Below are 24,657 nucleotides of genomic sequence, written 5' to 3'. Positions count from 1 at the left end.
GAGCACCAATAAACACAGAGCAGGAAGGGTTGGGTTTATGAAAAACAAAGTAATGAAGTCAATCACAGAAACCAGATCCTGGAAAAAGTCCAGTTTGGCAATGTAGTCAAAAACCAAACGAAGGGATAGGAAACCACTGCATCTAGTGCAAGACTTTGGGAGGGAGCACAATCTGCTCTTCAGCACAAAACACCTTAAGGAATTTTCTGTCCGTCAATTTGTGCCCTTTACTCACTGAGTCACCCTGGGAAAGGTCACTCACCAAATATGCTGCACCAGAGTGACATACCTGAAGCAATTTGACACCTGCACAGAAATCAATCTCAAGTCTCTGCTCACCATCCATCCTTATCAGAAACCGTCACACAATTCACCAGACATGCAAACCCTGCTTAGCGGAGATCAAGGAAGGAGAAACCAGGCTGACAGAACCCTGAACTCCAGCAGCACGTCAGGACTTGAAGGGAAAGAAGTTACAGCTCACAGAGCTCCTACCTTCTTCAGAGTTGGCAGAAGCCATCTCTTAAACATACAAACAAACAAACAAACAAACAACTCTTTGAAGAGATTCTTATTCTTGTGCTAGCACTCATCCGGGCACTGACACGATTCAAACCAGACGCGGTCGAGGGAAGTCTGGAGTCATACCAGGTTTAGCTCTCGCATGCCAAGAGAGGTCAAGACCTAGCCAAGCCTTGAGTAGACAACTTGCATAGAAAATCCCAGGACACAGAGGAAGTGGTGTTGGTGGGAGAATGCCTTTCCCTTTGACTCACTAGGCAAGGCCACGTGACGATGCTCTGGTGAGGAATATGAAGCAGTTATCCTTCCTATCCACTAAAGCCCAAAAGTCCAGTGCATTTGTCCTCTGTAAAGATCCTCTGGAACCCTTAAAAAACATGACTCGTAAAATATCTAAGTTGGCTCAATTCCATTTTAGTCTCTTACATTCTGGTCATCCCACATCCTGAGTGAGGGTTGGAATTTCTCTGGCCTAACCTGAAAAATGGTTGGGTTATGTGTTTGTTAATTTCTTTTCCAAAGATGGATAGAAATCTATTTGACTTTGGGAGTCTACTATTTTTTCAAGTGAATAAAGCGGTTTGGGGTCTGCTGACACTGGTTTCACCGTGACTATTTCTCTATTTCTATATTATTGGAAATAATATACCAACAGGTAGTAACTCTTTAAGCATTAAAATGTACTGGATAAAACTTTGCAGATACCTCACTGTCCCTCAGTTCCTAGCAATACTTCTTACAGAGCATCAGTTGGGCTGGGGGACTAGGAAAAAAGGGAAAAAAATAGAAATGACTTCTATATGATTTCTGCCTTGGGAACCAACTGCAAAATCCTTCCAGCTGGTCTACAGAAAATAGAATTATTCACCCTGACCTGGTCCCTCCAATATACCAACTCTCATGTTGTACCCTGATCCCCAAAAGATGCCATCACAAAATGGGTGCCTTGTGATCTGGGTAAAACAGCAGCAAAGGCCTTATTTCAGTTACTCCCAGAGAACTGCAAACATCATTGACTCCTTGAGAGTCTTTTCAAACAAACAGGACCAACATAGTCTGACCTGAGTGGTCATCAGCTACCCAAAGCAGCACCTCAAACACTGCTAATTCCTTGAAAATTTGGTTTTCCTAGGAAGTAGACACTTGGACATTTTAATTGTCCTGTTTGACACCAGTTCTGGGACCTCTGTGATGATGTTGGAGTCACAGCAATGCTGTGTGGAAGTAACCACCAGAGCTCTAGAGTCCCTCTTCATTCGACCTTGACTTAAACTTTGCAAAAATCATCTAAAGAAATCATCATCAAGTGAAGCCTTTCATGAGCATACCTGAAGTCAACAGCCAAGTCCATACTGGAACAAGTAAAACCACCGATATGAACTATTTTTACAGCACAAATACACAAGCAGGATTTAGTAAACATTTCTATTCTGTGGTATCTTCAGAAAAGCACCTCTCCTCAGGACAGCATGTGAAGATGCATTTAAGTTTCTCTGAAGTCAACAGACCTAAACAGGCATTTCTAATTAAACATATACTTACATGTTTTCCTGAATAGGAAGAGGTTTTAAAACAGTTCTGTAGCCTAGAGCACTTTCTGTGTGACCCTCTGCATCATCAGCTCATCGTTTTTTTTCAAGTATCTTCTCCAAATCTTCTCCTTCTTGCTAGTCCTCATTAGATTGATCTTCCTTTAATTTACTGATTTGATGACTGAATGCATTAATTCCTTCACCACCCTATCATTCTACACTCTGCTTTCTGTCATCTACAATGCAGTTTTCTCTTGTAAAATATCATACTTCACTTGAGTGAGGATGAAAGACAGCCTATGAAATCAAGTGTTTCATCTCACAGTGAAGACAAATAGTCTCAAACAAGAATGCACATGTAAGAACACCACCTTAATGCAGCTGTAAGCTTGAAACTTTCCTATTTTGAATGTATTAACCACACTCTGGTAGACTTCCTCTACCAGTGGTAGTTTGGGATGTGTGGTTACTCTGTGGGATCTTAAGAGGCTTTCAGATGAAGCATTCAATCAGCAGGTACCATGTCCAGCAGCTGGTTTGCAAATCAAAAGCCATGTAAGTAGCTCCATAACCAAGCTAGGAAAGCCTAGCTAGGAAAGGGGCAAGAGGGGAAATAAGACAAATTCTTTTCCAGGATGCTTTCACAGGATCAAAAGGGAAAATATCTCAAAGGCCCTTACAGGATTTAAGAACATAAATTTATTTCTTTGAGAGACTTAAACCCCAAAAGCTGAATGTGACTGCATTTTAGACAGCCCCAACATATTTTTTCAGTCTTGCTTGACTGCACCCAGGTGCTGTTATTAGTGACATCAGTTCATGTGTGCAGAGTAGGAAGAGATGTAAGAGAGACACAAAATGAGTTGTGCAGGAAGAAATACCTCTGCTGTGAGGAGGCTACACCTGTGCAAAAGAAACACTGGCACACCAGTGCAGCCATAGAAAGGGCAGGAGGTGGTGGTGGAGCCTAATGCTCACATTTAATCTAACAGTATGTGCTCAGCAGCAGGGAAACCATGGTACAGGTCCTTCTGCTGCCCAGGGGGGGGAAAAGGACAGCTCCTACCATGCTCTAAGGCACCACCCCCCCACCCCCCCACCAAGTATCTGCTTTAAAAAATCATCAAAAGGCTCACATTCTCCTGGTTCACTATCAGCTACCACAATCAATTATATCAAAAAACAACCCCACACACACCAATAAAGTGAGAGCAGGGAATGCAGTAAACTTGCTCTTGAAGTGGAGCCTGGCCAACTGATATAATCTAAACCTTGGATATGTTTTTCCATAGCACATCCTCCCATGAGATTTGCCATGTGCATGCTTCTACAACAGAGAGGAGACAGGGCAGAAAACACCCCCACTGGTCCTGCAGGAGCTGCATGGCCTGGGCATGCACACTGGGCTCCAAGTATGCACAAGCATAATGCACCTCATTAACATGTCTATGTTTCTTAACTTCACTCCAGCCACTTTATGAATTTTTAGGTACTTAACTCCTTTACTAGAGATGGCTTTAGTGTCCTGAGTTTCAATGGAGGTTGGAGTAGTTTGACCTTAAATAGGATCCAGCTTGTTTGAAAAACACATTGAGCCTTTGCATTATCAGCACTCGACAAGCCAGTCCTAAGAGTCAACACTATTTTGAAACCCATAACACCCGCTTTCAAATATTGTTAGCCAGACCCAGTACACTGGGATTTATGATCTGAAATAATACAGGTACTTTTAAAAGTTTGACCCTTGAGAAATTCTCTAAATTTTAGCTGTTAGCTATTTAGTATCAATGGTGAAACATAAAAGAACAGGAATCAAGAGTCTCCAAGGCAGAAAATTGTGTAAAATCACAAATTCTCAAAATGGTCTGGCACACAGAAGAAAAACATACTTATGTGGTTTAGTGTCAGAGTCAGGGATCTAGAAAGCCCGCTAAAACACACACCCTCCCGCAGGAGTGATGTGCAGGACTGAGATTTGCCAGAGTAACAGCACCCAGTTCTGCCCTTTGGTTGGTGCAGATGTGTCTGCATGGTGTCAGCTGCACACAGGGTATCCAGATCCACAGTTCTGCCAAACCAGGTCCTTTTTTCATTAGTATTTTTTCTTTAACTTTCCCCCCAGCCATCTGGGTGGTCCAAGAATCAGACCCAAAATACCTAGGATCCTTCGAACCACATGTTCTAATCCCAGCAGAATTGACTCAGTCCTTATCCATCCAGGGTAAATTGACTTCCCTGCTCTTTGCTGCGTGGGGGGAACTTTTGGATGAGATTTGAAAATTTCCGCTCTGTATGGACATTAAAAATCCTACATTTTTCTTCCAGTATCACAAGCCAGCACTCCTGCCATTAGTTTTTATCTCTCGGCACCCTGCGTAATTTGCTCCCCATGGCCACTGGTAGCTGGGAATCCAGATTAACCAGCCCCTGAAAAGTGATGTGCCGCAGGCTTCATTCCACAAGCCAATGGGATGGATGGGGTTTGTCCATTTATCTTCACACACACTGGAAGGATTTCAGAGAAACAGTGAAAATGAGGAGGCTGAGTGGATTGATATTTGACTGTATGCTGCAGGCTGCAGCCTGGCCAGTTCATTAGAGCAGGGAAGAGGATATGACAACATGCAGCAAATATCTGGAGGGACGTGTTACACAAGGAGGTGTGCTAGGAGCAGACGGGTGAAATTCAGGGAGAGAAAAAAAGGAGGGTGGACCAGGAGAACTGCATGGAGAGCTTTATATACTGAGAAAGGATTTGCTAGAGGATAGAGTAAAAGTTCAACCAGGAGATACAAAACCAGGAGATACAAGGGGAAACCCACAGACCCCCGTGCAGTACAAGAGAAAGTGCTACAGAGGAGCAGAACGCTGCAACAGGTCTCAGCATCTCTTGTCTTCATGACCGCAAGAAGCTGGTGAGAGGTGAAATACCATCTAGAGAGGTGACTTATTTAGGATTAAGAAAAAGAAGAGGCCAGGAAGGGCAGTGCTCCCCATTTAGCTGAGAGAAAACTTGAGAAACAAATTCGGAACGCTGGAGTTTAAAAGGGCAGGAAGTTGGCACTGAACATTTATCCATTTTCACAGATGCTGAAAGCAGTGGAGAATGGGCAATCCTATGGAGATAGCTTCTGAAAGACACGCACTCTCTGTTTAGAAACTCTTTAGAAAGCAGCAGGAGAAGAGAGTTCAAATAATTTTTTTTCCTAAAGCACAAGCTTAACAGTGGATAAGGTGGAAGCATGAAGTCACTTTTAATCTACTATAAAGTGAGGTAAGCAAAGGGATTATTACTTAAGACTCGCTGACATGAAGCTCTGAGAATGACATTTAAAAGCAATGGTGGATTACAGAGTGACATCATATTAAATGAACACATGCCAGAGGTTTACATAAAAGACCTCAAAGATCACGCTTTTGTTCTCAGTACTAAAACCTCTTAGCCATTTTTACTCTTCTGGCGGTGATTAGGCTAAATGAGAGGTGCAGTTTTTCACAGCACAAGCAACTCAGTGGCCCAGATCTTCACTAAGTGCAAATGGGCACAACTCCATCTGAGCTCACCCAGGCCCCTCACTCCAGCCCGATGTCACAGCATTCGGCAACTGGAGATCCAGCCCAAATATTTCTAAACCCAATCTGCATTTCATTGCAGCTTAGTGAGTCTGAAACCACTTCAGGTCCCTCTGGACTTCAGGTTTCAGTTACTCAAAGTACTCTGAAGGCTAGTTAACTAAACACACATGACAACAATATCCTGAATTTAAAGAACAGCATAGATGTGTAAATCTCTCTCATAATGGAATATGCTTGAAAAATTTTAACAAGATTCAAAAGAGAAAGATGTGGAGGTTTGTCGGTTTGGTTTTGTTTGCTTGTCTGTTTGCTTTTTGGTTTGTTTTGTTTTGCAGAATAGTTTATGAGACTGGAAAAGCCTACAGAAACATATTAGGCCTGATCAGTGTTTTGGTTTATGCCTTCCCCATTTTCCAAAGACCTGATCAGCCTGTCGTCCCACTGAGGCCAGAAGATGCTAGGCATGTACCTTCTCAGTTTCTGCACAGGCAGGTAGCGCTATATACTTCTTCCCCGGTACCTGAAAATGTGCTACAGGACCAATCTTGGAAGCCAAACAAGTCTTAGCTCTCAAGATATCAAAAGGATATTACTGTGATAACATTTTAGAAATGAGGAAAATAAAGCACAGATGGAATTAAAGTAATTTTTCCCGCTCCCAGAACATGACAGCAGAAGCCTAGTATTTCATCTGTGGTCTCCTGGAGATGGATCAAGTGACCATCAAGTATTAATCCTGGTATTAACAGTCCCCCAAATCACCTCCTGTAGGTTACCAAAGAGCCACCTAAAAGCAACAGACTCCTGCTAATTACAGGCCAGGGAGAGGTTTGAGCCAGCCTTCTGGAGGGGACCAGCCCCTGCAAACCGTTGAAAACCTGCACATTCTGATTTTCTTAAATAAATAAAAGAAGCATGTGGGAAAGAAGGGGACAGAATAAATTGGATGTGGGAGCCCCCAAACCTGTTTCCCAAATGAGCAATGTATCTATTCGGTGAAAGTCGTAAAACTTTGCAAAACGCATAAGAAGGCCTCTCTGAGCAGCTGTTTGCTTTGACTCCGGAGGGAGCCCGCTCTGTCTCCTAAGCAGCACAGTACCATCAATCACGACCTGCCAAAGATTTTCTACTCCAGTAGCAAAGTAAATATGAAAACACACGGGTTTTACTGGTATGTACGTTCTGTGGCTCAGCCGAGCGGCATCCTTGCTGCAGGAATGGCCATCACCAGGGGTCCCATCCCGAACTGCGTGACAGGATCCCAGCTGCAGCCCCGGGGGAGTGGTACCCCACGAAGGATAACTGAAGGCACTCTATGCACACCTGATAATGCACAAAGGCAGCTTCATGAGCACACACTGCAAACGGCTCCTCTCCTCCATGGAGTCATGAATCCCCCCGGATGGAAGGGATGGCAGAGAGGCCTCAGCAGAGAATGGGGAGCACTGTCAGGTAAGCCCTGGCAAGGATCAGCTGAAGCGTGCTCAGGGGCACAGGGCACTTGGAAAATTTCACTGCAAAACTCTGACATCACTTCAATGCATGTATTGGAAGCAAGACTTTTCAAAGGATTCCTATCTGACAAAATTGATGGGGTTTGTGTGTGTTTTTGTAGAATGGGAACAGCACAAGACACATCTGTGACAATAACAAATTCCAACTCTAAAGCAAGAGACACTGGTGTTTCTAAAAGCAGTTATAAGATGATGATGATTATTTTTTGTATGGCTAAACAACGTATTTTCCCTTAACCCCACTTGGCCTCCCTTGGCTGAATCTCACAAAAAACAACAAAGGAGAGAGAGAACCAGACTGGAACAGATATTCAACATGGAAAATCTTGGGTTTGACACTAAATTTGGTAAATTTGTAAACACTTGAGACATAGTCTTTTTATGATGAAAAGTTTAACAGTCAACTCCTCTGCCTGTGAATCACCCTGCCTAAACATCTCAGGAACATTTTAACTGGTTCTGAAAAGGTATTCTGTAATGCTTAACAGAGTAAAAAGGAAAAAAACTTCAACAAGGAGGGGTAATAGGATCAGATAAAGAAAAAAAGTGTAGGCTGGATATCAGGAAAAATCTGCAATAATATATTAAGATCTCAGGGAAATGGAGGAAGATCCTTGATTAAATGAGATAAAATCCCTACCAGAGGGAAATTAGGGCAACTCCACATTATTATGGAGATGGAATTGTCTCTATGTTTAGGTCTTCGGGACAATTCAGTCCCTATGAAAGCCATGGAATTTGTGATTATCAGCTCAGGGTTTGGTTGGGTTTTTTTTTACTATTTTGATGTGTGGACAGAAGAGCAACAACAATATTTTGTTAATAAATAATGTCAGAACTGCATCCTAAAACACCACCAGGATGTTGGTAGAAAAACAAGGCTGCTTTTGTTTGTCACAGTGCGTAATGCCTGATGGGTTTTAACCACAGTTTAGGAGCTACTGTCAAAAAGCTTCTTGCTGAGTCAAGCCTAGGCATGCTGTTTACTAGGGTTAGCCCCGAAGGCTCTTGCATTGGCAGGGGCTTTTAAGCTGAGCTAAGGAGTTTTTAGTTATTTTTGTTGTGATTTAAAAAAAAAAAAAAAAAATAAAAAAGGTAAGCATGTTATCACCTCCCATATCTGCCAGCAGCTTTCCTCTGGAGTCAAGGGCTTGTTCTTGCAAAGCTGATGCTGAGCCCCCTTAGTTTAAAGCAGATGGAGTTACTGCAGAGACCAGGCCCCAGTGGAGCAGGTTTTTGTGAAGAAGTTCGCTAAAATACAAAATACCCCTTTTGTTAGAAAAGAACCTGTGCTAACTTATGAAGTGAATTTCTCTGGCTTTGAGCCTGCAGACACACCTGGCTGACAACTTTCACTCAAATAGTGCTGACCTACAGCCAACTGTGAAGAGTGAAATTCTGACAAATCAATAAAAGCTGCTTACAGAAAATGCATGTAAGACCCACCACTGCTCTTCCACAGAGCCTGGGCCATCCTGTGCTCTGGAAGAGAGGATCACAGGGAAAAACAGTATGCGGCTCTGTAATTTCATCCCATATCTCCAGAAAAATGCAGAACCTCCAAATTTATTTTTCTGTCTTTTCTTAGCCTTTGAGTATTGGAGTATTACTTACTATTAAATGAATGCTACGCTGTGGAAGTCTTGGCTCATACAATTTATATGCATCAATACAATTTCTTTTATTCATTCTGCTCTAGTTCTACATTCCTGGAATAGATTTCATCCCATATTCAGTTTCACTCCATTATGCATTACATCCTTTGCAGTGTCCATTGGACTCCAATCCTGCCACTCCCTCTATCCTCTGTATTACCACAGGCTCACAATCATCAGATTCCAGGACAATATCTTGAATCTGCAATATTTCTGTTGGTTTGCACTGCAGAGAGCTCAAGGACCATCTAAATGAGATAATTTTTCTAGACAAGCCAAGCAAGCACCACGATTCTGTCAAATTGTTGTTAACACCAAGAAAAGAAGTCCAAAAGTTAAAGATGTCCAAAAAATTCACCACCAAATAAGTAAAACCAACAGTGGAGAAAAGTGGGTTGTCCTAATGACTGGAGAAACACCAAAACAATCTGAAAAAAACCTCTAGAAGTAGACTTCAAGGAAACCCCAACATAATCTGCTTCTGGACATATGCAACAAATGCTCAGTGATTTAGAAGAAGACTCAAGTCCTGAAAATTACTGTCATGCTGCTTAACAAGAAAATCATTCAGACACAAGGAATGACAACACTGAGGAGAAACACAGCAAGTTTTTCAGGGCCGTCTTGGCATGGGGGTCTTTTATTACTCAAGTGTTCCACATTCCCATCTGTGTTCCCAAGCAAAGGGTCCACAGGTGGTTCTGCTCACTTGCAGATGAGTTCCTTCCAGTTGAGATAAAATAATGTATGTTCTCGTTAGGCCAAATGCAAACAGTGATGAAGGGGAATACACTGGCAGGTCACATCGAGCAATCAGGAAACAAACCTTTGACATAATGCAGCAGGCAGATAATAAGACCCCGTAGTTAGCAACAAATGACACTGCACTTAATTTGCCGTGCAATGTTCACGTAATTAGATAAATTTGGTACCGTCAAGACGGCAGACAGGTAGAATACAGACTTGATGAATTGGGGGCTCTCTGTCAGGCACCGATCACATTAATCATAAAGCCAAAACTCAGTGACACAATTTTTCTTCCAAACATTTGCCTTCATTTTCTAGAGTGAAAATATGCACCTGCCCTCGGTTTTTTTTTAAGAGTTGTTTACTTTTGAAACAAGGAGGATTGATTTCTGCACCACCAGGACAGAGTACAAACTTCTAGAAGCTCATCTGTGCCCACGGAGTCCACCCAGTGTATTAAACAAGAGCCATGCACCCAGTCATGTATATTCTAGTCCAGATCTACCACCGTGTCTGGATGATTTCACACTGGACATCCTCCAGTGAGGATGGTGAGCGCTACGTTGTGACCTCCATAGCAGAGACTGGAGGAGAGAGAAGAAAGACGAAAGAGAAGTAGAATAAAAAACTAGAGGAGTAAAGGGCAAGACATGATTTTAAGAAGTTGGCAGATAAAATTTGAAGAGGTAAAATGATTGAGAGACTAACTCCACAGCGGCAGAGAATTTTCCCAATGTGGTTGTGCCATAGTGCAGGGTACTTGACAAACAGCCAAACGGAAGTGGCATTCCCTCGACCCTAAAAAACCGCCACAGCCAAGAAGCACTTGGCTGCTCAGCTTTGGTGCTTCTCCAGCCACAAAGGCATCTTTCAGTGCAGTGCCCAGGTAGTTTCAAAGAGGACTGTGTTTCCTCTTTAAGACCCACAACCAAGTTTTCTCTCCAGTACCTTGCAAGTTGGTTTTGTGAGAGGAGCTGCTGGGAACAAGAGGAATCCCAAAGAAGAAATGCAACAGGTATTTGCCAACAACTCTACCTAATATACTAAGCAGGACATGCTTGGTCCACTGATAGACAAATGTGGTAGCTGCTAACACCGTAGATTATTAATATTGGTGCAGATGAACTGAAACCTGATCTGCCAGCACTGTACACTTGTCCAGGGTTGATCAGCTGGAAAACACCAATATGATAAAATACTGGGGTTACTGGGGACACGATTCATAGGTACATATCATCAGTGGTGAACTCCCAGTTGCATTTTGTAGAAGACCTTGCCTTATGACCCCACCACAGAAACTGCTGTGGAGCCCCAGGGTACATGCAGTGCACCCAAACCTCCTCATGAGGAGTGAAGGGGAGCACCAAGTGGGGCACACAAATAACCTGTGACAAACCTCAGAACATCTGCCAGCCTCTCTTCTAACCCCTCTTTTGAATATCACACTTTTCTGTATGTTCTTTATTAGCCACAGCTCTGGCTTATTAACTATCTTTCAGCAAGTTATTATTCTGTCTTCTTTCTACAATTTTTGCATGTACTTGCATGAAAGACCAGAACTCCACGCAGCCAGAATTCATGCAGCCTCCCTAATCCCCCCCAGTTCCCATGTTAGCAACCTGCTTTGTTATTTCCCCTTTGCGCACAGCATGGAAGAAGCTGCTCTGCCCCTTTAAACATCCAGTCAAACTGACTGCCAGCCAAAAAGACAATGACTTGTCTTCTAGTAGGATCCATGGGAATGCCCTATCATTTATTTCTTGCAGTATTTTGGAAGCAGAATAAAGCTGTGGTAGCTGTGGGGCTCCACAGATCTGGCTGCTGCTGTCTGCATTACTTGCTTCCCAGGGACTGTTCCCCTGCTCACACCTATTCAGAAGCAGCACAGCTCCACAAACAGCCCCTGCAACAGTGAGACTGCAACAGGACTCCAGGGGATCAAATGAGAGGTTTTTTAAGTTATGAGCCTGAGTTGTTCTTCTTGCAAAATGATTCTGGCCCTCAGTGGTTCCCCTACACTGAGTGCTCTGGGACCTGTTCCTCAGCCGATGTCTGAGCCCTGTGTTACAGCTGTGGGTTGAAGGATTTGGGGATGGCTGTGGGACTGCCAACTGCATCACGCTGCTCCTCACCTCTCATGGGGAAGGTGCATTTCAGGGACTAGAAGAAATACTTCCAGCCCCATGGTCACTAGAACCTCTGCTCACATCCCTGCTGGCTCCACTTTCCTTGCCCTGATCAAAGCTTACAGGAGGTGAAAACAGATCTCTCTGTAAACATCTCCTTCAAGACATCAAGAACTATTGAGCTGTCATGTCCTGGATGAGGAGATTAACCACGAACCCCCCTCTCAGGGTGTAGCCCCACACCAGTCTCTGTGCTTGCTGCCCATCAGCTGCCTCAGGGCGAGGAGACTTTCATGAGAAGGTCACCACCAAAACCCAGAGTCCTGCCCCTCCAGAGGAGACACGGACACCCCCACGAGGACCTGACTTATTACTGCTTTTAGAAAATGCTGCCCAGCCCATTCGGGCTGTTGTCCAGTGAAATCAAACTGAATTATGGCATTCCTGGCAGCCTTTTACCACCGTCCCCACAACTGGCAGGGAGGAAGGAATGGTACACAAGGTCTCCAAAGAGAGGGAGCGCTGCTGGGTCTTTGCCAAGATGGTGACAGAAATGACCCAGGCAAGGCATGATGTAAGAAACACGGAAGGTGCAAAAACACAAGTCAAGCCTGTTCCCGGGACCTGAGCTGAATAATGACAAAAAAGCCCTATACTCCCATCCTGCTGCTATAGGGCACTTCTATAGGCTTAACAGAGCTGTGAAGCCCTCCTGCCAGGCAGGTCAGCATTGTCACTGGATGGGGACAATGAGGTGGAGGGTGGCCAGTAGGGCCAGCTTGCCAGAAGGGCAGTAAGTCCCAGGGACTTTAGCAGAGGGATTCGGAATACTACAGGTGGCTGACATTTTAGCAAGGCACGGGAGTGGAAATGTAAGACTTACCCGTGGATAGCGTGGATAGAGTGAGGTTCGTAATGGTATCGTCCTTCCTGGTGGCGCATGTCAATTGGCAAAGGAGCGTGGAAGGCCGGAAAAATGTGCTGCGGCACTGTTATGGGGAATAGAAGAAAAAAAAGGGACTTCAAAAACTTTTCCTTCCCTTTTAAAACAATTTCAAAGGCACTAAATCTCCATGAATTTCAGAGCAAGAGCAGTGCAAGACAAGGGGTCTTCATGATATCAGCGCTATCATACACCAGAGAAGTGGAATGAATAAATAATCAAAGTCATGCGGAAAAATCCTACATCTTCGACATAAAAGATCTCCAACAGGGTTTTTGACAAAGACAAGCAGCTAAGCGCTCTTTGAACTTGAGGAGATTATAGCAAGCACCAAGGAAAACTAGACTTGCAACGCAAATCAGACTCAACAGAGCCTGGTGGGATCCAGACCTGCATCGTCCCTCAAGCCTGGAGTGGCAGCAAACACTGTTCCTGAAGGTCTGTACACACAAGCTGAAAATATTTACCTAAAAATATAACAGCAAGAGCTGCGCCAAAGCAGAATGTCTAGGCAGTCAGAAGAGGCTCAGAAGTGCCTACTGCCAGGTTCTGAGAGAGGAGCTCAAATTGCTCTCACTTGTAATCACTTGAGGCCCTATTTTTTATTCATTTGAGAAGCTTGTTTCATCTTTGATGGAAAGATAAAGTGGTCTCAAAAGGCACCGAACACCTACATTGACTTATTAAATCTACAGGTTTTAATATTTATTATTGACCCCAGAAGTTAACGGCGAGAATATTTGAGTGAGTTGAGCTGATGGAAAATTCATCAGGTTATTTCTCCTCACCACCCCAACAATGCTGCCTGGCTGCCTGGGCCTTTCCTGCTAAAATTACCGAAGCTAAAGAAATACAATTAGCAGAGCCTCGATAGCGATACCGCACAACCGCAACAGCGATCCCGTACAATCACCCTCTGACAGGGCTCCGCGCATCTGTAAAGGTGCCCCTTTCTACATTTGTGGCAGCGATCGGCTTAAGGATAAAAGGCTGGTCTTGCTCTGCCTTTACAAACAGTCAGAAGTTCTTCATTAAAGATTACTTAATATTGTTGCAGGTTTTACCATTCTTTCTCTGGCTTCTTGGCCTTTCTGTCGAACTGGAGACCAAAAGTAAAACAAACCCAACCTCCTAAGTGAGCGTTTCAAACCCCAGCCTGTGCTCGGTATTTCACTGTGACTTGCCTCCGCGACAGGTACCATCTCTCTGGAGACTGGGGAAGCACCATCCAAAACCAAAATGTCAAGGCTTGGGCCAAGTCTCTTGCTGTCGCTCAGCAAACTTCAGTAAACGCCAAATTCTTTTTCTATGAAAGACTTAAAATTCAGCCTTTTGCATCTGTGACTCCAGCTGCACCAGAGCTACGCCGACTCTGTCCGGTGGGGCTGCGCTCCGCTCGGGTCCGTCGCGCCAAGCCTGCGTGTAATCCTCATATACGTCTTTCCCGGCATATCAGCGAGAGGATCTGTGGCTCCTACTCCCATTGCAGCGCTCAATCCCCGAGCACAGCACGGCACAGGCGCGTCAGCCAGGCTGCTGGGAGAGGTGAGAGACTACACAAAAACAACCCTCCTGCCAACTCTGCTGAAAGGCGTTAAGCTAAGGTAGTCAGGGTGGAAAGTATTTAAGGCTCCGCAGCAGACTTGCTCTCCGTGCTCCAGCAAAGGGCTGGCACCTCACACCACCTGATACACTGGGAGCATTTTTGCAGCTCGCCTAACGTCAGGACACAGTAGAGTAACTGTTAACCACTTCCCCCGCTTCTGCCCCCCTCCCCTCCTCTCCCTAAAGCAGCTCAGGGAGAGAATGAACTTGCATCCTTCAGGATTTGCTTTTTCAGGAGATTCACCCTTTAACCGTCCTCGGCAGGGACGATGTGTTACGTAAGGACACTTGTAGGGAGTCTTCATTTTACGAGGCAACCAGTGTTTTTCCAGGTCAAAAATGTACCAGAGTTTAGCTGTCACACCCCATCCCCTGCTCACACAGTGCAGTAGAGCCTCTGGTCTCCCCAAACCATGCTCAGCTCAAACTCCAGCCTAGGCGGGCAGACACCTACAGCTGCTGTCCTCCTCCCTGGGGACACTGCTGTTCCCTGGCCACAGCTGCTGCCACAACCCATGGGTGCTGTGGGGACCAGAGGAAGTAGGGCAAGGAGCTTTTACATCATCACTACAAAGCATGGTCACAAAATCAACTGTCCCTGCACAGACATCCAGTGGCAGACAACACAAACATCTCTTCCAGCCTGAGCCCCTAGGCCGGGCTTCCTGCAGTGCTCACCCCATACTTATACCATACAAATAAACCAAAAAGAGCAAGAACACTTCTGTGGTCCTGGGATCAACCCACAGTGCTGCTGGTGGCATCCCTATAGGTGGAGATTAGCGACCTCCCAAAACAGGGTGGCCACTCTGCCTCTAATGGACAGGTCTGGGGCTGAGTCAACCCACAGAGTGCAGGAGAGCTGACCTGGGCTGAAACTGTATTGGCCATTGCAGCTGAGTTTTAATGATGCGGAGAGTTACCCATATCCTTTGGCCTGTTCCCTAGGGCAATTTAACTTATTAATAATGATAACACTACTAAAAACAGGTCAAACTGAATATCTTAAAAGCCAGACCAGCTATATTTTATTTTGTAACTGTGCATTTCTACATGATTGATTGCTGAGATAATATTGGAAATTTCTGTGCTAAAAGAGTCTTTCCCTGTCACTCAGGAGAGCTGGGAAATTGAAAACATGGGCTGTTTGCTGCCTGGCCTCCTTTCCTAGCTATCTGTTGGTATAAAATTGACATCTGAAGAGAATTTCTCCCTCCTCACACCTCTGATTATTAATGGAAGAAAAATTTCCATGAACTTTCTCCCTCCCACTGCACTCTTGGTTTGTTTTTAGCATTTCAACCTATTTGGCCCGTGGGAAGGTCAGCAATGCCTCTGCCTTGGGTATCTGTTTCACACGCCCAATTCCAACCCCACCACGTGCCCTGTGCTTTGCTGCCACTAAGGGCAAGGGAAAGGGTTGTGTTTTTTGACATCCCTTTGCAACATTCCCCTTCATGACTTCCCCTCTGCTTCTCTGCCTGGGAGCACCAGACAAGCCTACGGGCTCCAGTGGCTGGTGCTGTTCCTTTTTATTCTCTTCCAGGTGCTTGGTCAGAAATAATGAATGGTTTTATAGGCAATCAACTACCAATTCATAAACGTCAGCCTGGCTCTGCTTCTTGTTCCCACCCCGCCAGAAGAGGACTGTGAGCTGGCAGCAGGACAGCAACACACGCCGTTAACAAAGATGGATGTTTTACACATAGGAGCTAAAAAGACAATTATATTCAATTACTTCAAGTAAGTTACGGTGATGTATTCCTGAATAGCCACACGAAGGGCAATATGATGATTAGGGCAATGAATTTGCCAACGTTAATCTAATCAAGGCAATCTTTTGTTTAGCATTATCTGCTTTGCAGTGGCAGAGGATTTACCAAACCCAAGCAATCTTTGTAGATTTAACCCCAAAGCTGCCCAATTAGAGCTAATGATGATTGCTTTACACAAGAGGGAGGGAGATTTTAGTAGGAGGCCTGGGGAAAGCTTTTCCCCAGGAAAAGGTTGGGCCACACCAAGCCATGCAGTACAATACTCTGAGGTGCAAAGGCGTGACATGGCACCTCCAAAAGTCCCCAGGCACTGGAACCAGAGACAGACATTTTCTCTGGTTCCTGCTGAAGGAAGAGAAAGCTGAAGAACACATCAAAAGCAGCACCCAAGGGGCAGGGACAATGAGAGAACAGGGTGTTTTGCACAGAAACAACACAGTTCTACACCAAGTCAGTGGCTTGCAGCTCCCAGGGTGAAGCAGGGCGGCAAAACACAAGGCACTCTCAGGAGGCCCCACCTTCCACCCCACCGGGGCTCCTGCAGGAATGTGTCTGCTCTGCTGTGCCATTTGATAAGGGGGAAGACGCTGCTACCTGTCCCCACTTGTCGGAGCCTATTTTCTGGCCAAGGTTTATGAGCAAGACACAGACCTCCCACTGCTGTGTTCTCATCCTTGTCTATGCAAAGGCCAGCCAACCCTCTGGCTTCAAAGAGAAAAGATATGAGGCAGAAATGCAGGTTTAAAGGGGATGTCCCTTTGCCGAAAATCCCAGGAATCAGGGAGGGAGGCATCAGAAACAGCCCTTATTTGAGGATGATGCAGGCTTTTGATTATCTCTACAGATAAACCTGTGCTTCAAGAGAAACACAGAGTGCATGTATGGGTTTGCATAGCAAGCAAAGGAGCTGTTTTGACATCACTCATAGCAGCATCTCTTTTTGAGCTCAAAAGTGAGAATTAGGAAGGGTCAAGCAAGCTTTTTCTATTCCAAATACTTCAGCTTACACACGTTTGCTTAAAAAAAAAAAAAAAATAAAAAAGACTAAGAAAAGAAGTCAGGCCCCACGGCACTGAAGTGGGTTTCATTTGCAGTTTGCTTTGACAAAAACAATTCAGAAAGCCCTTGGGAAAGGACTTGAAGAAGTTGCCACTTGCAACTGGGGTGCTGCAGCAAGACTGGCTGGGAAGAGATTCTGAAGGTCCCCCCCACATCCTTGGTACCCCATAGAAAGTATTGGGCTCCCCCTGCTTTATCTGAAGCACATGTGAGTTGTGCAGGCCACCACATGGGCTAAAAAATATACAGCTTTCCTATGGGTGTCCAACAGTCTCCTGTGGGAACAAGCAGTCCAGCCTGTAAGTAGGCTTCTTTGTCATCAGAAATAGTGCGTAAATATTTTGCAATCAACAGTGAAAGTCATTTGTTGAGGAAAAAAAGTAAAATATCACTGTCTGGATAATACCTGTTGTGCTTTTCTCAACAAATTTGCAAAAAGACCCCATAAAAAATTAACATCTTATAAAAGAGGAAACACAAATTCTGATTTCTTGAGATGCCTTTTGGTTTGATCTCCTATGGAGACAGTGATGCATGGGACACAGCTTTCATAAAGGGATCACAAGCTCCCTTGCAAAGACAAACAAAGCTTCACGTCTCTTTAGGAAGGGAAGAAAACATGCATTTGAAACACAGTCCTGTTTTTTTTAATTGAGAGGGGCTGAAGCAGGCTAATGTAAAATAACTTGCACAAGTCTACACAGTCAAACAAGAGCAGGTTACCAATGAACCTCAATCACAGCAGGCAGAAACTGCAACTTTATCAACTTTATCTGTAAAAGGCTTCAGAGCCCTGGGGTACTGGGTTGATTTGTGCTAGCGGGAGAAAAACTTTTCCAGACAACAGCTCACACTCTCCTGTCACTGAGGTGTCATTAGCAGCTGTGCACAAGCAACTGACAGAAAAAATAGGAAAGGGATGTCCCAGAGGATGCTTGTGAGAGTTCACCAGTACTTCCACAGGTTAACTGAGCCGTGCTGTCAGAGGCCAAATCCCTCTTACTGGGGAAAGCAGGACGTTGCATGGTGCGACACAGCAGCTTACAACAACTTTTGCTTCTTATTTTATTCCTCCCAGGTCTAGCTTCTTTGAAAAAGATAATAGTAAACCAACTGATATCTGCAAAGGCCCTTCTTGCTGCGCACATTTTCTCCCAGATGTCCAAATCTTACTCTCTTTCTCAAGAACAAGGTTAAGGTATAACAAACATGAAGTATTCTTCACTCAACCTTCTCCCAGAGAAGCCCAAAGCATCGAGTGAGAAAGAAACTTTAGGCAGCATTTGTTTTTTGTGTTACACTTTTTAACATCCTAATTTTACTCATCCACAGCATATATTTAAAGAGATGTTATCTTGGCATCCAACAAGAGCAGTGGCTGTGAAACAGCAAAGACAGGCCCGTGCTTTGTTCCCCAGCTTTCCTGTGGTGATTTTCCTCACATCAGAGGTCTCCTAGAGCTGGTGGGTTCTGAGCATCCCTGGACAGTCTCAGTGTGTGAGCAGGGCAGGCAAACCCGTCCCCGAGAGACTGAGTGTGTGTGTGGCTACTTGACTCCCTTTGATAGTCCCTCCTGGGCGTTTCACTGTTGTATTTGGATGGCTGCCCCTCTGGCAAAGTGCTGCAGGACTGTAGGTGTCGGCAAGGGAGATGTTTTTGTGTTTGTGTGACGTCCCCAGAATAATGATCTAGCTGTTTAAGTGAGCTGAGCGAATGAATGAGCACAAGAAAAACATCTTCACTGAAAGCCAGCCGAAGTTAATGCACCATTAATAATGGTCTGGGTGAATTATTGGAAGGGATAATAGGCCTGGGGTCAGGGAAGGTCTGAGACAAAGAACAGGGAAAATTGGGTCACAGAAACATGACAGAGCAGATCACGCTGATGCGTCTGTGGGATTCTCCTCGGATGAAATCATATACCACCATGCAGAATATTAACGGCTTTGCAGGGATAGCCATTCCCAGAACCACCACTCAGATCAATATGGGAAGGAGCAGGAACAGACACACATGGCTATGGTGGCTGCCTCTCAGTCCCCCTTTGAGAGAGTCACTTTAATGTTTATCTACTTTGCAAAATACACCAACTGCGTGCCTCCCTCAAAAAGGGATACTTATGCAGTGGCTAATTACACCAATCTGAGAATTTTCTAAGTAGAGAGAGGTGTCTGGGCAAGTGTGTCCCTTCCCTGAATGGCAGCACCATGCATTTCACAAAAAGCCATGGGAGGTGCTTCAGCAGCTCTGCTTTTCTGTCTCCAAAACTGTGGCAGGAGCTGCAACCCCTTCTCCCACCCCATCAGCTGCCTGTCTTCACGACACTAAATTACTGACTAACCTCGCTTTGTCAGAATTTCCCTTCTTTAAAATGGAGATAATAATACCTCCCTACCTCAGAGGTTTGGTTAATGTTTATACAGCACTTTAAAAATGATGTGGTAATTAAGTGCTCAGTATTATTATATCAACGTGTATAATGATTCCAGCAGACAGCACTATAAACAGGGCTGCACCATGCCTACTTTCCTTTTGTTTGGCTTGTTAGCATTTGGTTTGGTTTTCATACAGCATACTTCAATTATTACTGGTTAATTATTCTGTTGTTTTATTACCTGCTCAGTGGCTTTGACAAAAATAAAAGAGGAACTACACAAGAAGAGTAATAGGAAATATTAATTTTGGCCCACTGAGATCATTATAGCAAGGAGAAGCAAGAGGCAGGCCCCCACCAGATCATCTGGGGAGACCTCTGTCCTGCCCCAGGCACTACAGACCATTTTGAAATACATCCAGCCAGCTGTTGTCATTCAAGGGGATGCAGAACCAGTTTTCTCTTTTTCTAACAAAACTAATGCAGAAAGATGGCGGTAGCCTGATTTACAAAACTATTTTTTTAATGCATTTCAGGATGTTGGAGAAGATGCTTAGTTTAACAGTAGGTTGGGTACAGCATCATATCCAGGTAAGAAATAAAGATCACACAACTAACTTCTGTTAGGCAAACAGCTCAAGTAATGGTAAATACCCTGTAGCAGAGTTGGAAGGAGAAGGGGCCTTGCTGGGATGCAGATATGTGAAAAGTAAACAAGAAATAATAAAAAACATATTGCCCTTCAGCTATAAAATCACCAAAAAAAAAAAAAAGCCTTGAAAAGCATTATTGTGCTGACATCTCAAAGCACCCTCAGGACAGAGTCAGTGTGACTTCACACTCAGAAATTGAGGTTCAGTGAGGAGCAGAGGATAACATGAGAAGGCTTGTCTCTCTGCTTCAGTACTGCTGGAGCCCCTGCATGCACCTCACTCCCACACACAGACCCAGGAGCTGTCGGTTTCCCTGCTCAGCTCCCTGCAGGGATGCAGACTTCAGATGCGCATGTGGACACAGTACTTACTTGACACAGAGTAAAGCCCATTTCTGGGGTTACCTGCATAATAAATGCCATTATAAAATCCATTAAAGACAGCAAACATCTCCCTCAGACACTTCAAATGGAAGGCTGTCCCTCTCTGCCATCCCAGAGGAAACCTCCTCGGATGCAGTCACAATAACCACCCATCCTCTTGGGGATGGCCCAGAGGAGTTTGTCTTCTTACAAAGTTTATTCTACTGCTTCAGCTCAGGTGCAAGAACAAAAAAAAATGTCTTTCAAAGATGCTGAGGGGTGCCCTTACCCAGCCCCCACCTAGGACACAGGTACTGGCACATGGCAAACACAAACATGGCCCTGCTGGCTGTGCAGCCAGGAACACGTTTCAGCCCAGCCACTGCTCCTGCAATCGGGCAGTGCTGCTGAGGCACGGGCTGTGTCTAAAAGCTGGGCAGGCAGGCAGGCGGCTGCTGGGCGAGCTGGCTCTTGCAGCTGGGATGCGGCGAGATTAGATCAGCGAGCTCCCCCCGCAGCCCCGTGGCCAACTCGAGGTAACACTGAAGGAATTTGCCCATAAATTTCCTCCCCACCCCAAGAAGAAGGCAGCACACTTAAATGAACTCAGGCCCTAATAGAAGTAGGATATTCTTGTTCAGCTCAATGTCTAGCCCATCCTGAAGCTCCTGGCAACTCCACTCAGCTCTCTCCCATACACTGCCTGACCTTTGGTAAGGGCATTAAAACTGTCAGTCTTTTCCTGGGCAAAAGAGATGGAACAATTACAGTGAAGCTAAAAATGACCTTTCCCTCTACATGGAAAATTTGGATTAAAAATTGAAGAGTTCATTGACATCTTCTATAAGAACACAGAATTGTCATTAAAAAATCAAACCCTGAAATTCCTTAGTTGCTATCTACCATCTCTGAAACTCAACATAAAGGGCTTTCCTGCCTCATCCACCAAAGGAGCAGGGACAGCTGCTGCTGGCAGGGACATGAGGACACCAGGAATCTCTTCGACATGCTCCCATGCAGCAGCTGGCTTTGCAGCACCTTTCTTGTTTGACCAAAAATGGGGCACTTCACTTCTTGGTGAGAAAACAGGAATTTTCTGTCTGAAGCCTGCTGACATAGGAAGTCCTGTATTTGGTCTTGCAAAACAGGTTGTACTCAAAACTTTCAAAAAATTCAAAATGGTGTGGGGGGATAAATATACTCAGGTGTGTAGAAGTATTTTCAAACATTCAGATGAGCATTTGTGCATGAAGGCAATGCATTATCTATTATTCTACAAGAATTCCTGGGGTCTTCAGGTTACTGGTAAGTGGCAGCCTTAGGGGGGACAAACCATTATTTTTTATACCTCTGGGAAGAGTAAATAAGATGAAAGCAGAGCTCTCCTGCAGCCTGGAGGAACCCCACAAGCACAAGGAAGTCCCGCAGTGGGGTGCCCAAATACCGAATCTCTGATGGCTTTTCGAAGAGCAGTAATTAGAAAAGTCTCTTGATCAGCCTTGCTGCCACCAGCCACCTTCTTCAGTCCCAAGGAGCTGGAGTTGGGGGAAGCTTTAGGGCAGAACAGTTTTACATCATTTAATGTTTTCCAAGTACCTGCACCTTCTGTCAGAAGCAGCACAAAAGATATTATGATGGTTTAAGATCTATTATATTTTAGACTACAAGAACATGGAATTGATGAAGTTGAAATGCCTTGACGTTATTTCAACAATATCTGCTGAAATGGGAAGTTTCTGAAAGAGACTGCTGAGCATTTGTGCTTCCTGAAAAATCAGAAAGAAATCAAAATTGCCTTTCTCTACTAAATAAGCACTGAATTCTTTGGGACACAATGAAATCTGAAACAGCAGCAGTGCACATTTCCATTGCAAAGGAAACCCGCTCCACTCACACGTCGCTGCTGGAGAAGTAGCAGGATGCCAATCCCACCTGGGATGTACCAGTCTACCCCACCATAACTGATCAGGAGTTTCTACATCCATGCTGAGCATTTCCAGAGTGAGACTTTCCCACTAGTGCTAGCTTTGTATTAGCTGGGTAAGGCGATATGACCACTGAATGGCAGAAAAGAAACCTAAAAGGAAAGGCCTAATGCAGCTTATTAATTCCACAGGTGAGCTGCAAATGCTGAGAGTCCTGAAAATCACTTAATTGCCAGGCTGTCAGGCCAAGATGTGTTTTGAGGACGCTGCCAATCTGACAGTTATTAACAAACAAAGAGGCCACAAGCCCTGACTGCACTGAGATCCTTGTTATTTCTACTCATGTGCCACCTCCCAACAGGAAGTACTTAATAAGAATAATAATATCCCAAAAGGCCAACCTACGGCAGTGCAATTAAAAAGCTTTTCTGTCTCACTTTGAGGGGAGAAAAAAAAATGAGGGGGAAATTAAAATCAGACAGGAAATTCCACTAGAACAAGCTAGCTTATGTCCTAATAACACAGGATTGTGCCAACTCCAGAAAGCAGAGGAGGGAAAGGAAAAAAAAAAATGGGGAAAAGAAAAGAAAGAAAAGAAAAAGAGAAAGAGAAAAGCAGCTCTCTAGACTGACTCAGATCTGAGGCTACATTGTGGTTTGGCTGTGGCTGCAATTCTAAAGGAAGAAAGGCAGCACAAGCAAAGAAAAGGCGGTTTGCTTTTCGAGCAAGTTGCTGTTATATGATGTAACTCTTGTATGAAAGCGCGGCCACTGCTGCTTTGTTGAGAAAAGACACAGCCTGATAAGCTCGAAGGACCAGATGGATCTTGGGGCTTGTTCTCCCAACAGCTGCTGCCAGAGAATGGGAAGAAGGAAAAAAAAAAGAAGAAAAATCCCACCAGCAAGGAAGAAATCCCAGCACGTGAGGGGCAGGCAGGGAGGTGGGGCAGACCAGATGGTGGTTCAGCTCATGCCTGCCTGGACGGGCAGTAGGAGAAAAATCAGTTTGTCAAAAACTTCTAAGAAAACTTACAGATCTCTCAAGAAAGGAGGGATCCTTACAAAGAAGAAAAAAATACCTGCGGGTTTAAGGAAAGAAGTCTTCCAGAAATTGTTATCATCCTGCTTCCTGGGAAGCCACTAGGATTCAGCAACTGCCTGCACCTCCAGCTGATCTCCAAAAAGTTGCTCTAGCAACTTCCAAGAAAAGTGGGCCAAGGGGATTTGCCCCTGACTGCTTTGGGACCAGGCCAACAGATGACAAACCTTGCCTGTTTCACACTAAAGCTCATTTCACTGTGGGAACCACCTCATTTCAAGACAGCTGGTGAAAGGGGAGTGTGTGAACCTCAGCTGACTGCCCAGAGTATTCCCTAATACCCCCTGCCTTTCTCCCATGGTCCCCAATACCTGGCTGTGAGAGACATCCCAAGTCCTCAACAGGTTTCTTTTTCTGGGTATCCAAAGGAGAGAGAAATGCATTTGATGCATGTGCAAATGTGGCCCTGCCAGCAGTCCTGCCTCCCGCAGTAGCGACTCTGGGGAGCAGAGAACCAGAGCCTGAGTTCATAGTTACCTGAACATGATGTTCAGTATGGCTCAGGTCCTCCTGGAGCTTGATTTAACATCTGAGCAGTTTTCCTTCCAAACTTGTAAAGGAGTTTTCCTTGGCTCCCTGAAGTGCAACTGCTTCAGGTCACCTGTAATACAAGGCTAAACTGTATATTGCCATGAGATTGAGGCATTATGGAAGAAAGCACTAACTGGCATTTATGACCAGGAGGCAGCAGGAGCACCAGATGACACTGGTGCACTCAGCTGCCTCCAACCTGACCAAGCCCAGGATCTCTGTTGGTGAGATGTGGAGGGACAGGCAAGTTGAGCAACCTCAGACTGGAAACCACAAGACTGGTGGAGTACCAAAGGGCAAAGCAGTGAATGAAGATGGAGGGAGAGCACATCAGCTATCACACAGCACCTTCTGGACAGCACTCATCTGAGCAGCACATCTAGCAGACCCCTGACCATGCACCTTCCACTCATGTAAATAAAACCTTATTGAGGAGTGTCATCCCAAGCCACATTTCTAGGAGCAGATCTGCAGATGGAGATGTCTTTTAGCCTTCACGCCCCCATCCACGCATTCACACCCCTCCCCTGACGTGGCACTGGCACTCGCTCAATCGCACATTGAGCCAGCTCAGAGAGTTCATCCAGTTGAAAGCTAATCACCTAAAATTTTATTGCACAGGGTTTTGGCTGGATCAACTCCCTGAAACAGTTTACCATG

The 24,657-nt window shown here is 44.9% G+C and overlaps 1 protein-coding gene across 4 annotated transcripts in view; it reads right to left on the bottom strand.

The window, feature by feature from the left end:
• GLI2 (GLI family zinc finger 2) overlaps positions 1–24,657 on the bottom strand; it is a 190,862-nt gene that overhangs the window by 56,201 nt on the left and 110,004 nt on the right. For 3 of the 4 annotated variants that reach the window (XM_032114616.1, XM_032114615.1, XM_032114617.1), the window contains one exon: positions 12,556–12,661. In XM_032114616.1, coding sequence (XP_031970507.1) covers positions 12,556–12,661 — 106 coding nt within the window. Of the gene's footprint in view, positions 1–12,555; positions 12,662–24,657 lie in introns of those variants that run through there. The other variant, XM_032114618.1, reaches the window with a different exon arrangement.

Source organism: Corvus moneduloides, chromosome 7 (assembly GCF_009650955.1).
Source record: "Corvus moneduloides isolate bCorMon1 chromosome 7, bCorMon1.pri, whole genome shotgun sequence".
Classification (NCBI taxonomy): Eukaryota; Metazoa; Chordata; class Aves; order Passeriformes; family Corvidae; genus Corvus; species Corvus moneduloides.
This window is presented reverse-complemented; position numbering and strand designations above follow the sequence as displayed.